Raw genomic sequence first — 15,760 nt, 5'->3', positions numbered from 1 at the left:
AACTCCATTCTTTGTTTAAAAGATCAGCATCGCTGCTTCGGGACTTGTAAATGATCCTGTTTTTTCTCCAAAATTTCATTAAAATCTTTAAAATATTTGAATTTTTTTCTTCTTTTTCTAACATTTTATCCATTATAATATTTATTTTATTAATGTTTAATCTAAGTATTATCTCGTCATGTTTTCTTTATCCGTGCTTTATTAACACTTGTAAATAATCATATTTCTTGCAAAATTTAATAAATTTATGATAAAAAATTGAAGATATTTTTATTTTTTAACATATTATAAACTATAAAATTCATTTTAATTATATTTATTTTAATTATTTTACTAAAAATCTCTGGTGTTTTCAAGTGTAGATGGTATTCTTAACAGCTTATAAATGACGTTAATTTTTGTAAAATTTAGACAGTTTAGTAACAAATTTTTAAAAATATTTTAATTAATTTTTATTTTTAAACACGTTATCAATTAAATAATAATATATTTTAACAGTTTAATACGTTAAAAATTCTTATACCGCATTGGTAACGATCGATTTCTATTGTATAATGGTTTATAATAATTAACATATTAATTTCTAAATTAATTAAATTTTTAAAGAATTAAATTCTATTTAAATATTAATTAAAAATGCTTGAAAATTTATAATAAAACTTTGAAAATTAGTCTTTAGAAAGTTTCTAAAAATTGTCATTTGGGCTCTGAGATGCTGCAAGAGCAACAGTTGGATGGAGATGAATTGGACAGCATCAAAGCAGTAGTTTTAAATAAATAAAAGAGGAAAACTGCGAAGAAAACTACGTTTACAAATTTCTATAAATTGTTTGAAAAGCCGACCTTTATGATAGGTTCCCAAAGAGAATTAAATTAGTTACTTACAGATACTTTAGCAAACTACAGCCTAACTTCTATGCATAATTGAATGTGAATTCATCTGTAACATTTCGAGTGGCAGCTAAGAGAGTCTCTAAACAACAGAATTTAAATTAAATACCTAACTTTGCGTCAGTAAAATTAATTTTAAAAATCTCCAATGTTTAGATAGAATAGGAAAAGCAGATAGGAAAAGATAGATCGCTGCTTGCTTCTCATCCCAGTCTTTACTCCCCGGGGTGTTTGAGAGGTTGGTTTCGCTAGACTCCCTTTTAGAAAATTCCATTATCTCGACAAAAGTCGTGAAATCACCGGGTTATATCCCCGAGCGTACTTGGATCTGTTATTAACAATACACAGCTCACAGTCCCTCTCGGTGATTAGCTGCATCCATCCACCAGATGACATAAACTTTTGTTTTCTTAACTGATCGCCTTTCATTTTTAATGTGTCAATCGATATGAAAATATTTTACGTTCGACTACATAAGTATCGCCTATACACACACACACACGTAGGCTATATATACACACACACATACCTTTGCTACAAATTCAACCTTGCAGCAACTTTCTTCCACTCGCTTACGACTAAACCTGTCTATTTATAATTCTACTACAAGAATTTGAAATATTTATGCAACTTGGGGGTTAAAAAAATGGCAAAAAGATGATACAATAAAGAGCATTCGAAGGTTCGTAGTCAATTCATCGCTTGGTGATTCTAATTGTAAGAAAATATACAAAATAACTCACTAATTTCTTTTAAAATATCAATTATATTTGGAAATATATGTTATAAGAATATCTATATGTAAAATATCGATATGGAGTAAGGCAATTAAGGCCCTAAAACATTCTCTCCACCCCTAACTCTATTCTAGTTAGTTTGCCCATTTAATTAACATAATATTTTCAATTAGGCCCCAAATTTAGAGATAAACTTCTAGAAGGCGGTAATAAAATACTTTATTTTCCTGTAGAATTAATGAACCGATAATGAAATATTATAATTTTAGAAGAGACAAAATTAAGTGACCTTTTATGCTTTGTTTTAAGACATTTATGAAAATAAAATGCTTAAAAAATTGCTCGATTGTATTCAAAACTATCAAAAAACACGCCTACTTCATTTAATAATCTATTTCTTCAACCAATTATTTTAAAAATAATCATTATCGGCATTCGATTGGTTGAAAATAACAATTATCTTACAGTTTTTCTACTATATTTAACTAAGGCCCGCCTGTGTTTACAATAAACTATTTAAAACATTTTTAAGCTTTAATATTAATTATTAATTATTTAATTTTATAAAATTAAAAGAAATAAATCAAAATTTTAAATGAAAATAATACTTTTTTTTAAATCTATTTTATTTCGTAATATTTAAAAGTAATTTTACGAAATTTTCTTAAATTAAATTGATTATAGGCCATAGTTTTATTTCTACTGTAAAACTGAGAAAATTTACATACTTATCCATTATAAATTAATTTTTAGCTGTAGGCCTTCGTATATTCAAAGTTATGATAATGCTCTCTTGTAAAGAAATCATATCATTATAATGAATTAATGTCAAAAAAATCTTTGAAAAATTATATCTTAACATTATAATTGATATTCTAATATTTAATTATAAGCTTAAAATGTTATTTTTCTATGTTTAAATGGTATATATAAGCATATTTTATACACAGAACACCGTCAAAGTTAAGGCTAGGCCTACAAAAAAGTGTTAAAAAATTCAATTTTTCTACAAGAAATGCTTTAAATTCATTACCAAATTCTTGATTCGCTATAAAATTTTCAATTAAACTTGCTACAAAATAAAATTTTAAGGCTCATCAAGCAATACTTCCATACTAATTAGACTATAATTTCTAAGCTTAATCCCATATTTTCTAGAGAGATTTAGAAAGATAAATTCTATAATTTATATATATATATATATATATTTTAATGTATGTCTGTGATAAAATTTGATAATTTCAGTTATTATTTATATACATAAACCATCTTCTTAACTTATCATAATAAAAGAAACACGTATAAATCTTAGATTATCTACGATACTGTACTTTACTATAATTACATACAGGCCTATCTTGTACGTAATAGATTCAAGATTTCGATCAGATTTCATGATGCATTCATGAAATTTCTGTCTAGAAATCTTCATTTTCTTCCATTCCTCAGACATTTTTCATCTTAATTCATTTTTTTCCTTCTTCTTCTTCTTCGTGCGCTTTTTTTAATGTCCGTTTTCGGTCTTGTCCATTCCGGTTTGGTAAGGTTGATCTTCGAGGTCAGAGGCCGGAGCCTATTTTCTAATTCAACATTTTTTTCGTTTTCTCATATCCATGAGAAGTAAAATAATATGGGTGTTAACTCTCCATCAACGATTATGATGAGTATACGACAGGTAGGAATGAACTACTCACTTATATAATCTACAATAAAAAAAATAACTCTTTTTAGATTAAAAAAAACAGACAAATTTTTGAATATTTATCTATATAAGTTACTAAAAAATAAATAAATAATCAAATTATGGCTTTGGATAAGAGGGAAAACAATGGATAAGAGGAGAACAAGAGAGGAAGAGAACCGGGTTCTTCCTCTCCGTCCGTGAAGAATATTATAAATATTCGTAGTTTAAGGTATTATCTATCTCAACTATTCGATAGAGGCTTATTATTCCCCTATTTATAACCATTAAGAACTCCACGTTAGAGTTCATAATAGGTTTTGTAACGATTTACCTGTAAGAAATACTCTAATTTTTATACACACGAAACTAATACATCACTATTTATAGTCATGTTATTAGTTTAATATAGTCATAAACATTTTATTAATTACGATTAAACACGTTTCGAGTATAACCGTGCTTAGCTACGTACTGTACGAGCTACCATAATCATTTTGCTAATTGGGCGTACAGTAATCATTTTTTTAAAGCGTTTTTAAATGTTTAAAGAGGAGAGGGAGAAGAAGAAGAAGAAGAAGTTCTCATCGTTTAAGATACATAAATTACCATGAATTAATATATTTAAATGATTACAAAACTCGTTCTATAATATTTAATTTATTAACAATGTATAGAAGTAAAATTATTATTATTTACTTATCGATTTTTAAGGTATTTTATGAATTAAATCTTTGTGTAAATAAATTTTAAGACTGATATAATTTAATTGGCCATTTTGTTTGACAAGAAACATTTTTATCCAACACTAAATCCAAGTAATGGCTTTCTGTCATGCAAGACATTTTATATGCCTATGCATAGTTTCACTTATAAATAATTTTTAAGTGACAACTTACGAAGATATTCGTTTACATTTTTCGTGTTTACGTGCACTAAGCTCAATAACTTATTGAGAACACGTTAATAACATTAAGTAATAAGACAAAACTGTGAATTCGTTTGCGCGAGTTAACAACCCGAATAATTCTTAAATATTTCAACTTTTTACATATTAAACGAGTCAAATATTTAAATTAAATCCTTATCTAGAAGCCTAGATTAAGAAATGATTTAAATAATAAAGCGAACATTATTTAATAGGCGTTTAAACGTATCGCATCGTCAAACTTCCCAACTTACAGATGGTTAGTAAGAGATTCGAGTTCGAATGGTAGTTCGCGATCTACACGTTGGTGATGGGATTTAAGAAAGATTTTTTTTTAATATAAAATTTATTTTAATTGGTAGGTATAGTAAATATTTATAAATATTTGAAAAGAAATTTTTGGAGTAGTTGGGAAGTAGAGAAGAGAGAGTATTTATGATTCACATTCCAGGTCCGGGGCCATTGAAAGTCCCCTCTGGTGCGATTAATTAAAATAATCGGCGAGCTCACTGGCTCCTCAAAACTCGTGACTCGTCTAATCGCGCATGCGTGATGGAGATAAGACAAAGCGTCCTTTGCCCGCTCCTTTCGGAGAATGTCCCTCCGTACTCGAAAGCACCAAATAACTTAATAAGCATTACACGAGATAGAGGCCTTGGACGGGCGACGACTGCGGGGAAAAAGCAAGGGGGGGACGACTGTAATTGGGATTTTAATTTGGTATCCCCCTCCCTTGTCTTGTTCCCTCCCTCACTTCTAATTCACGGACTAGAAATTTAAGGATGGTTACCCTCCCAGTTTTCTGTCTGCGCCAGTTGGCGATAAGATAGACTGAAGTGTGAGGGGAAAAGGTTCCAGAATAAATAACATATTCATGGTGCTTAGCACCAATTAGGACAACGCCTCTCTCTGTGCCCATTGCTGATCGCTATCTCCTTCGACTTAATACATACGTCATCATCTGTCTCCTCCTTCGCTTCTTCAAATATTCTTTGATCAGATTTACGGTGTTATACTCGAAATCTTCCATTTTCTTTCAGAAAAAACTCTCTCTAATTTGTCAAAATGCTCTAATTTTTAATTAAATAACTCGACGGATGAATGCGGAACATTTGCAACAAGGCTCTCTGGTGCTCAGAACGTTGCAACAAGGCTCTCTGGTGTTTAGAACGTTGCAACAAGGCTCTCTGGTGTTTAGAAAGTGGGCAGTATCGTATCTTTCCTATTGTTCGATAGCAATTCGAAGGCACTCGGTAACAATTGGCCCAAGACCAGTTGGTTGCCAAGCTCGGGGACCATTCAATTAAGGAAAAGTTACGTGGAAACAGTTACGAAGTGTCGTTAGCTGTAGACAAAAAGAAAAAAAGAAAAGGTGTTTGGCTGCAGATGCAAAGACGTATGAAGTGCACAGACGGGAGAATGATTATCTCCTCGTCCAATTCCGTCTGCTCATAATGACAGGCACTCCATGACAGTGATAAATAGGCCTAACAGTTACCTGTCAGGAAACAAAACCCAGGACAGGTTTCAGCGTCTTTCAGTCGGACAGTTCCACTTTGTTATTATACAGGAATGTTTGTCCCGACTTGTACGTTTTCTGATATAACTTTGCCATGGTGTTAGTAGGACCAATATGGTCGCCCACGTGAGAATATCATCACCTTTCTGCGTAAACTATGTTAATTGGATTGGCTGGCAAAACCGGCCCGGTGTTTGCATAAGGGACTGGCTTAACAACCCACGTACCTGTCCAAATACCGATAAGAATTAATCAATTAGGCATGCAGCCTTGTCCAAACCTGTGATTTGCTGGATATCGTGGCGTGGGGAGAATTTCAAATATATTTTTTATATTTTTTTTATGCCTTAAGGAGGCGTAAATTACAAGACTAAAGGCAAAAAAAAGAAAAATATGTTTTTGCTTTCGGAAAACTATGATTTTCCTGTTTGATTAAAGTATTACGTGTAAATAAACTTAAACTACTTTCGCACATTCCCTACTTTTCGTTCAAAGTCTAAATTATCCAATTGCTTCCCCAATACGTTCTTGTTTATTTTTCGAAATATTCTAAGAAAAATATCCAATTTATTTTATTTTATTATAAAATTAAGAAAATAATTAATTTTTAACAAAGAAAATTGTGCTAAACTCAAAACATCCCCCTTAAAACTAATGGCATTACAGTATATACAGTCGACCCCCCTATAACACTGTTGATTATTCCGTTTTATATGAATTCAATGTTGTACGAGTCACTTATATTTTACAAATACGTGTGCCGGGCTGTGAACGGCTCACATATTTGTAAAATATAAGTGACTCGTACAACATGGAATTCATATCAAACGGAATAATCAACACTGTTATAGGGGGATCGACTTGTATTAACATAAAAAAAATATATAAAATTGGAGCGTTATAATTACGTTATAAATGCTAATTAATATAATTTAAGGCTTATTTGAGCCTTAATTATGCTAAGAAATATACTTATTTAAGTATATTTTTATGTAAAAATGAATTATTTAGACATACGTATAGCTTATTTTACTAGTAACAACGGGTAGACGGTAATTACCGACAGCTTTTTTTTTCTTAATGTAGAAAAACTGTTTATTATTGTCGTTTTTTTAACTCGTAAAAAGTATCATTACATTATTAAAACGGAAACTTTCTCATTACTTTAAATATATATATATATATTTTTCTTTTATTTTAGAAAATTTGCTTGCATAAACTAGGAAATCACAAGCTTAACTCAGCTTATTCGATACACATTTTTTAGAATTATTTAAATTTTAGATGAAAGATGGCCGTAGACTTGTTTTATTTATTACACCAGGCATAAATTAAGCGTGAAATTTTATTTTTTTTAATAAAAAAATAAGGCGCGTGGGTGTATTTTTTTTTTTAAAGTGTTGGCAGAATTTATAGAGTAGGAACTGTTTACCGGTAAGGAAAATAAAAGTATAGTTTCTTTACGACTAGAACGTAGAGATTATTTATATTGGAAGAAACTAGCAAAGACTATTGTTTGGCCCATCAGAAAGTGGGGGAGGGATCGACGGTGTTTTCTAAGCCATAACTCGGCGCTACAAATCCGATCGTAATCCCAGGCTACGTCTACACAGGTAAAGGTTTCTATATTCAGTAATTCAATCCAACGTGGAGTGGTGTGGATGCCAGAACTTGTAAGACTCGAGACGGATTATGGGAACTGCAACGTCGGTGATGAGAAGGGAATCTCGAGGGATATACATCGCCTCATGACGTCCCCAAGGTCCAATGGACCGCGCTACGGCATTCCTTTAACGGCCAAAGTGCGATGCTTTTCGCGTCGCAGACACTGGGAGAAAGGCCTTAAAAACAAACAGCACCATTAAGTGGTCCCCCATATCCTTGGCAACGGTCTACATCGGAGTAATGGAAGCGACCTTCTATCTCTATAACCTTCTCTCTCTCTCTCTCTGGCAACGGTCGACCCCGTTCCACCGACATTAAGGCTAATAGTGAGACAATTGACACAGAGCCCACTATTAGTGCCTACTTAAGTACATAAAGTAACTTGGGGAGGACGAAGCCCAGCTTAAAAAGAAACATTTGGCATTTCCTATCGCAATCAGTTACTTTTATAACTTGGGATTCCGAACAGGTTCATTCTCTTTTTTCTTTTTCCTCTCCACAAATTTCAACTTGTTTTTATTATAATTTGACTTTAAAAATCTTCTCTTTTACTTTCTTTTATTACTCTTTCTCTGTATTATTTCGTAGTCTTACATTTGCCTTTTCTCGTATTTTTACACTTCTTTGCTCGTGTTACTTGGCATTATGACTGGGCGTGGATTTTTCCAGTTTGCAACTCTTTTAAAAGAAGGATTGTAACAAAACATCCAAGTCGGAGTTTCTAACTGTCGAAGCGGCCGATTGGATGATGTAAGGAGAGAAAGAGCGACAGGTTGTTTAGAGAAAGGGGGTAGCGAGTTTTCCGGCGTGGTGAGAGGATCCGCACCCCAAAAGAGCAGCAACAATATCCTGTTTAAAATCCGAGCACAAGGGATTCGAGTCCAGAAACTTCGCTCAGATAGTCAGTGATCGAATTGGTATGTTGCAGTCTTCGATAACTCGCCGAGGGAAGAAGAAGTTTCTGAACTAATCGAAAATCTCATTCCTTTTTCCAACCGACTCCTAACTCTACAGATCAGCATTCCGTTTGACGTGGAATCTTTTCCTTTTCCTTATATATATATATATATATTTCTTTTCCTCTAGAAAATATCGAATCGAGATTCGAATTTGAAATTGAAAGCGGTTCGTTGAAGTTGAAACTCCCTGGCCAGTTGCAGATATGGATTTTTTGGGTTTTTTTTTTATTTCTTTTCGGATGGAATGGAGAACTAAGAGGTTCTCAATTCGAGAAAACTTGAAGATGGTAATGGTGCATTTTCGATTTCGGTTTCTTTTTCGGTGAATGATAACGTCGTCTTAGTAAAAGATTGAGAGTTTTCTCTATAGTTTTCTTTTATAAATATATATAAAAAATGCAATTTTTATGCTTCTATTACATTTTTTTTCTGCTGACTTTCTTCAAAATTTCATTTTAAACTTTCATTTAAAGCGGTAAATCTTCTATTTTCGTCGCTGGGAATCTAACTCCTTCTCGACAATTTTATTTCGAAATTACTCTATACTTAAATATCTGTGTCATTTTTTTAATGATTTTTTTAAAAAATAATTGCTTTACTGAATATAGAATTATTCATAGAATAACTTGTAGAAATTTACATACAGTGGCCCAGATAAGAGAAATTATTAAGGCCCGTGTCGAGCGACGGACTTTAATTTAAAAATGAAAATTATTAATAGAATATCCGAATGTAATTTATTTCGAAATGTAGATCTACATTTTAGATACGTGATTTATTAATATTCAATGGTTTAAATTTCAGATTTAGGAAGAAAAAAGTAAAACGATCGCGTACCACTTTACTTCCAGATTGTCGAGTAATTAGTTCTTGTAGGCCTTCGAAATAAGGTTTTTTTTTTTTTTACTTAATAAACTCGTTGTAAATATAAGGAAAACGATGTTTATTATAAAATGCAGAAAGTAAGAAAATCTTGGGGTTCCCTACGCTTGTGATTACTAAGAAAGATCGCTATTTACGCCAGGTTGTAGCACGCTACTTTTCATTTCCTGCAGTATCGTGCCGGCAGACATGCAAATGAAGTTGGGGGCAGGTTACGTGACGAGGGGCTTCCGTGGGACTTCGTCGATCCCCCTTCTAACAAAGCCAGGTGTTTCGAACGCACGTACCACGTCCCTTTTGCTAAGTTTATTAATTACTTCGGGTACTAAGCAGGTCCGAGATACAACTTCATCCATCAGGATGGACACTCGAGGTGCGAGCGATGCTACGCCCCTTAGGGTAGAGCACGGAAGAGAAAATCTTTGTGTTTCTACATCCTCGGGGTTTATTTTCTAGCTACGAACTACGAGATGGAAACTGTAGCGTCGAGATTTATGACATTCGTAAGCGTGTCCAGTTAATTGGTTAAAGAATTTTGTTCAATAAAGAAGAGCTAATCACGTACGACGTATCCCTATAGGGTCTCGGGTGCCCTGCAGGATCAACCCTCTCACGCCACCATCATACATCATTCCATTTTGTCCGCCCGTTGTTTCTTATCTCTCTTACCTTTAGACGGCGTGATAGAGATGTTAGAACATGTTATTTATATAACGTCCCGGAGAGGGCACAGGTGTGGCATCCGAAAGACATGGTTTGCGCATGCGTAACGTCACCATCTACCAGTCAATTAAAAGCAATCACGTAGACAACGGACGAAATTTGCCTTCGGTAAGGGCAACGTCCTACGCAATTCCTTCCTAGAATCCTTTTCTGAATTTACTTTGGTCGCTCGCCGATTTTTAGTTTTGTCAGCGGAGCCAAACTTTTTAAAGTTTCGATCCGGTTCCCACAAATCCGTATGACAACGGCCGACAATTCGGCAACACGAGAAACCTCTTATTGAATTTTTATTCTATTGTTGCGCGATATTTCGTGCAGCCGGATGCATTATTTTCACCAGCTTTGTCGTACGATCATTAGTAGCTCTGGTATCGTAATGGTAGACTGTATTGTCCCTCTTACACGTCCGATAAACGTTTTCTTTGTGTAATCAACCACTTTCCCCTGCGAAAAAATACACTTTCCGCTGGGTCTTTGACCTCTTAAACCCCGGGACGTGGAGTTAGAGGCGCGGGTAAACAATTATTGCGGCAGAAAAACCCGAAAACAGGCCCCGGTGGCTGCCACCGAAGGGGGACTTTTTTTTTTGCAAAAATTGTTTGTCTGTAGGAGATTTCCAGGTATTAACGCAAACGAAATTGTTTTTTTCAGGTCTGGTTCCAAAACCGTCGAGCAAAGTGGAGAAAGAGAGAGAACACCAAGAAAGGGCCAGGCCGTCCCGCTCACAACGCTCACCCTCAAACCTGCAGCGGTGATCCGATACCCCCGGACGAAATAGAGAGGCGAGAGAAGGACAAACGCGAGAAGAAATTGAGAAAACAACTGGAAAGACAAGCCAAGAGGCTACAACAAGCGAAAGTAAAACCGGGAGTCAATATGGCGAGTCTGACGGAATCAATTCACCAGACGCTTTCGGAAATCAGGACCGTTAATCGCAGTAAAGAAGCTAAAGAGTTATTGGGTAACGACATATTCGAACTGTTGGAATCGTTGGGATTCGACGTCTGTGATATCGTCACCAAGGCCTCGACAGGTAACGAAGCATCCAACGAGAGTGACAGAAGCGTGGTGGCCAAACAGCAGAACACAAGTATGTCGCCCGCCGTTCTGCAGAAATCCAGTTCTTTCAGCATCGAAAATATCCTGGCCGACGATCGCATGGGCAGTCGCTCTAGACTTGGTGGTGGTCATTACGTCTATCCCATCACCCAACCCGTAGGTTTTCTGGTCAGAGTCGACGATTGCGACAGCGACTGCCAACCTGGAAGCGACAGTAGTGCACCCAGTAGTCCGGCAATGACACGTGACACCGAAACACCCAATTCCGAACCGGCCGGCGATCAGGATCCGTGATCCGCTCCTCTACCTTTATATATATTTATTAAGAAGAAGAACTGGAGTCGAACTTATTCTTTAAATAAAAAACAAAACACTCGACGTGTGATTTTTAGTTTAATCGTATCCGGTTTTAGTTAGGTAGGGGAGGAGCTTTTAGTCCGCCCACCTTACCTTCTATACACTGTTCCTAGACTGGAATCTATGCTATAATTAAAACGGCGGAGACTCCTTTACGTCTTTGTATGCCTCGGATATACAAATGTGGGACTTAACGACGTGTTAAAAATGGACACTCTTTCTCTCTATTCTATCTCTTAGTTCATCGAGTTGTTAATAGATGGCGCAACTTGTGAATGGAGAGTTGCCCAAGATAACCATCGTTTCTAACCTATAGCGAGGGACATAAGAAAAAAAAAATGATAATGTCTATCTTAAATACACTAATCATGTACAAAGCATTCATAGATTGTCAATAGAATACGCTGTTGATCGTATTAAAAGGTTCCTATTGGAAACGTTTTGTCTAAGAATAAACCATTTCAAATTCTATCTCATCCCTCTCTTTTTATCCACAAAATACTCGAAATCTACTTTTTAAATCATTTAATTGTCCGAATACACTCAACGTTACTTCAATAAATACACTTATACCTTAAAAATTCTTTCATTTATTTCATTAAAACAAATATATTCTTTATAATTTACAAAATCTTTATACACAAATCAAAATAAGAAGTAAAATCTTCATAGAAATCGATTTGTTTTGGTTAAAATGACCCGATTTTTCACTTAAAAATGGAGTGAAAATTACTAAAAAGTGGGCTTTTTAGTTAAAAAAAAATTTAAGTAGAAGTTTTACTGGGAAAGATCATTTATAAAAGCGACAGACGTCATACTTTTAAATCTCATTAATAATACATTAGTAAAGGGGGACGAATTGACATAATAATTAACCAATAAGAATAGAGTAAGTCTCTATTGGCTGTAGATATATATAGGTAAGCAAAGGAATAGCCAGTCAAACTGCACGCTAAGTCATTTCCTCTAGATGATTAGCGCTCTTCTAGGAAATGCTATTGTAAGAATAATTTTCTGCTTTCTTTTTTAATAATAAAATAAAGGACAACCCTTCTAATATGATAGATTGTTTAGAATTAATAATAAAGGGGAAAAGACGTAAGATATCATTTATCAAAGGTCACCGTTTATATAAGTTGTATATATATAACCCCCCCTCTACTAATTAATTAATCAAAGAGTAAAAGGAGACCCTTAAAAGAGTATATCTTGAGAGAATTGGGAGTTAAATCCTTAAGGATTTGCTAGTTTTTCTCGCTATCATTTTTATTAGCTAAGCTAAGTATCTCGGAAAGCAGGTGGGCATTATTTGTATTGCATCTATTTCCCAACAGTCTCTTTCGCCAGTGTTGTTCTTCCCCCGTTGCTTTCCCCCTTTTCCTGAAGAGATGGAGAAGATGCCAAGGTGAAAAGATCTCGGAGAAGGTCTCGATCTCTTTACGATCAACGAGAAACGATTCAATCAGCCAATCCGTAGGGGACTCCAAGCCAAGAAGGGAGTTAGTGAAGATACATTCATTATCATCAAATAGTCGTTAGGAAGGTTCTACCTGTCTCGATAGCTAAGTGGCCCTTGGCACATCCCTTTGGAACGTTAGATTAAATTTCGTTTTTCCCAAGACGTTCATTTCAAATCGGAGGTTTTTTTCTCCTCCTCACTTCCTCTTTTTTTTTCTCCTCCTCCTCCTCTTCTTCTTCTTCTTCTTCTTCTTCTTCCTCCTCCACCGATAGGACCGCTGAATTGTGATGCTCTTCGGAGAAAATCTGCTCCAAATATCGCATACCTTTTCGATTCCCCCGTGAGCTTTTACTACGTTTTTGAAAGCAAAACTTCCAAAAATTACATTCGTAGAAATAGGATCCAAAAAAGTCACAACACTTCCCTGCAATAAAAGTTATATATACTCTGTTGATGTTGATGCTCTTAAAATGATGCTGCAAATTCTTAACTCCTGGCCAAAAATCTCAATTTTACGTCGTTAAAATACGTTAAAAAAATGAAGAATTATTGTTATTTATTAAAAATATTTGAGTTTTATAGAAGTTATTTGAGTTGTTTAAGAATTATCATCGCGCTTCGTCCCTCGTACTTCAGTTCGTACCTCTCTATTTCGATTCGTATTTTGCGTTTTCTTATATCATTTGTCTGAAAAAAAAAACCATAAAAAAAGAAATTATAATCGTTATTTATATTAAATCTTTGCGTTTTTTTAAAGCTATAATGGTTAAAAATGCTTTAAAAAATGTATTTATTTTGCATATCCTCGATGAAATTACTAACGCTTTAATATTGAAAACATAAAATGATTTCTCGTTATAATCTTAAAATTTTCTTTATTTCTTATTGTATAAATTAAAAAAACGAAGAATTATTATAATTTATTATCAATTTTCTTTTATTTTTTTGAAACCGAAGACATTAAAACTCAGATTTCCTCATTAGAAAATTTAAAAGAGCTCAAAAAAAACTATAATTTTTATATTACTAAAATAAATAATTATTACACTTTTTATACATTTTAAAGCATAATATTCATTAAAAACACTATAAAAAATTGTATTATACGCCTTCGTTTTCGACGAAAACCGTAAAGTTCTAACACTTCAAAAGACATCATTTCGTCATCTAACACTACAAAAATCTTATATATTTTTTTTAATTAATAAAAAAAATAATACTAATAATTAACAATTATAATCATTTCTTTAAAAAAATTCTTCCGATTTCGAAGCCAGAAAACTAAAAAAAAAACGTCAGTAGATAAAGTCACACGCGTTATCAACGCGAACACAAACTGGTGTTGTTACCCATTAATAACAACACTTCCTATAGGTAATAAATAAGGTAAAGACCTATTTTTTCCCTTCTGACAATAAAGTGATTTGATTCCGTTCCATAACTCAGCCATAAATTCAATCAGGTTAGACACAAGTTAGAAGCTTCTCCCCAGTGAGTCGTTGATTGTTGAACACTGTCATCCAGTTAGTGACATCGCAGCATTGACAAATGGATGAGTCTGGTCATTTCTAGACTGGGCTATTCTTGAACGCCATGTTTTTCTTCCTTCCCCCTTCTCTCTCTCTCTCTATATATATATAGATATTTTTTTTCTGTCTCCGCATACATCTCCTATGGGACTGTACTCTGTCCAATCTATGTCAATACAGAGGAATAAAGAATGCGTAAATATTCTATGTTGTCAGTTGAATCGATTTGATGACAGCCTATAGGATAATACAACGACTTGTTCATCATCCTTTGAAGATTATATCTAGGTTGAATCGACAGCAGATCCATTAGGAATCTCTCTAACCTCATAATGCCATAAAATGTGAGGTCATTCGCAGTTATCTGCTTTGAAATCGTTTTGCTAGTTTTATTTCTAACACATTTTCTATGAGTTTGCCCTTCTACTTATGATCGTATGTCGCCGAATGGAATTGGATAACGACTGAATTTTAAGACCCTTTATTTTAATAGCATTACACTATTACATCCGACATTTTTATTACGTAACATTAAGATATGCAAAAGATTCTTCCATCCCCCCTCTTCTCTCTTATTTTCGAAAATGAGATCGAAATTAACGTTCTATTTAAGATTAAAAAATACTTTAAGCGTATTTAAAATCGCTTAAAAAGTAGAGATTTTTCAATATAATCTCATTAAAATCATTCTAAATTCTTTAATAAACATTAAAAATGTACTTCAGTACTCTTTTTAACATCATTTTCTTAAGGAAAAAGAAGATAATTTTAAGCTTCTTTCCAACATTTTTCCAAAGAGAAATATGATAAAATTATCTTCTAAATTAATCGAGTTACGAAGTTAAAACAATAATTTAATATATATTTAAAAAAATATATATTAATTTAAAATTTTTAAAACAATTTTTTTGTCTTTTACCCCATTGATTATAAACTGATAATGCGATAAGATAGTAGATGGAAAAATGAAGAAAAAAAAAATCATCTTCTAACAACCGACTGTAAATCAATATTCGTTCTCTTTGAAGTTAGAATGTTGGTGAAAAAAGCCGTTTTAATTTCTTCTTCCCAAAGAGGATCGAAATTCTATTATTTCGAACAGAGATCAAGTTAGCTCGATAGGAAACGAAGAAATAATTATGAAAGAAGATGTTCGAGTCTCGTGGGAAAAAAAAGGAAGAAATCCAAGGATTTATTGAAACTCTACGCTTTAGATGACTTTTTTTTTCGCTCTCTCTCTCTCTCTTTTTCTACTAAAACACCTCCACCAAATCTATTAGCGATATGCATTTAACTATCTTCTCTAACTAATTTTAATATTCAAAACTATTAAACTCTTCCTCATCCGTTCTCCTTTCGTATACAAGTCGA

General features: G+C 33.5%; 1 protein-coding gene across 1 annotated transcript in view; it reads left to right on the top strand.

The window, feature by feature from the left end:
* Positions 1-11,890, top strand: part of LOC111632088 (homeobox protein unc-4 homolog) — a 73,364-nt gene extending 61,474 nt beyond the window's left edge. Inside the window, exon 3 of the mRNA XM_023376449.1 lies at positions 10,637-11,890. Coding sequence (XP_023232217.1) covers positions 10,637-11,338 — 702 coding nt within the window. The 3' untranslated portion in view covers positions 11,339-11,890. The remainder of the gene's footprint in view (positions 1-10,636) is intronic.
* The last annotated feature ends 3,870 nt before the right edge of the window (positions 11,891-15,760 follow it).

Source organism: Centruroides sculpturatus, unplaced genomic scaffold (genome assembly GCF_000671375.1).
Source record: "Centruroides sculpturatus isolate CEXI.00-Female unplaced genomic scaffold, Cexi_2.0 scaffold806, whole genome shotgun sequence".
NCBI lineage: Eukaryota > Metazoa > Arthropoda > Arachnida > Scorpiones > Buthidae > Centruroides > Centruroides sculpturatus.
Note: the sequence above shows the minus strand (reverse complement) of the source record. Positions and strands in the feature narration are given on the sequence as shown.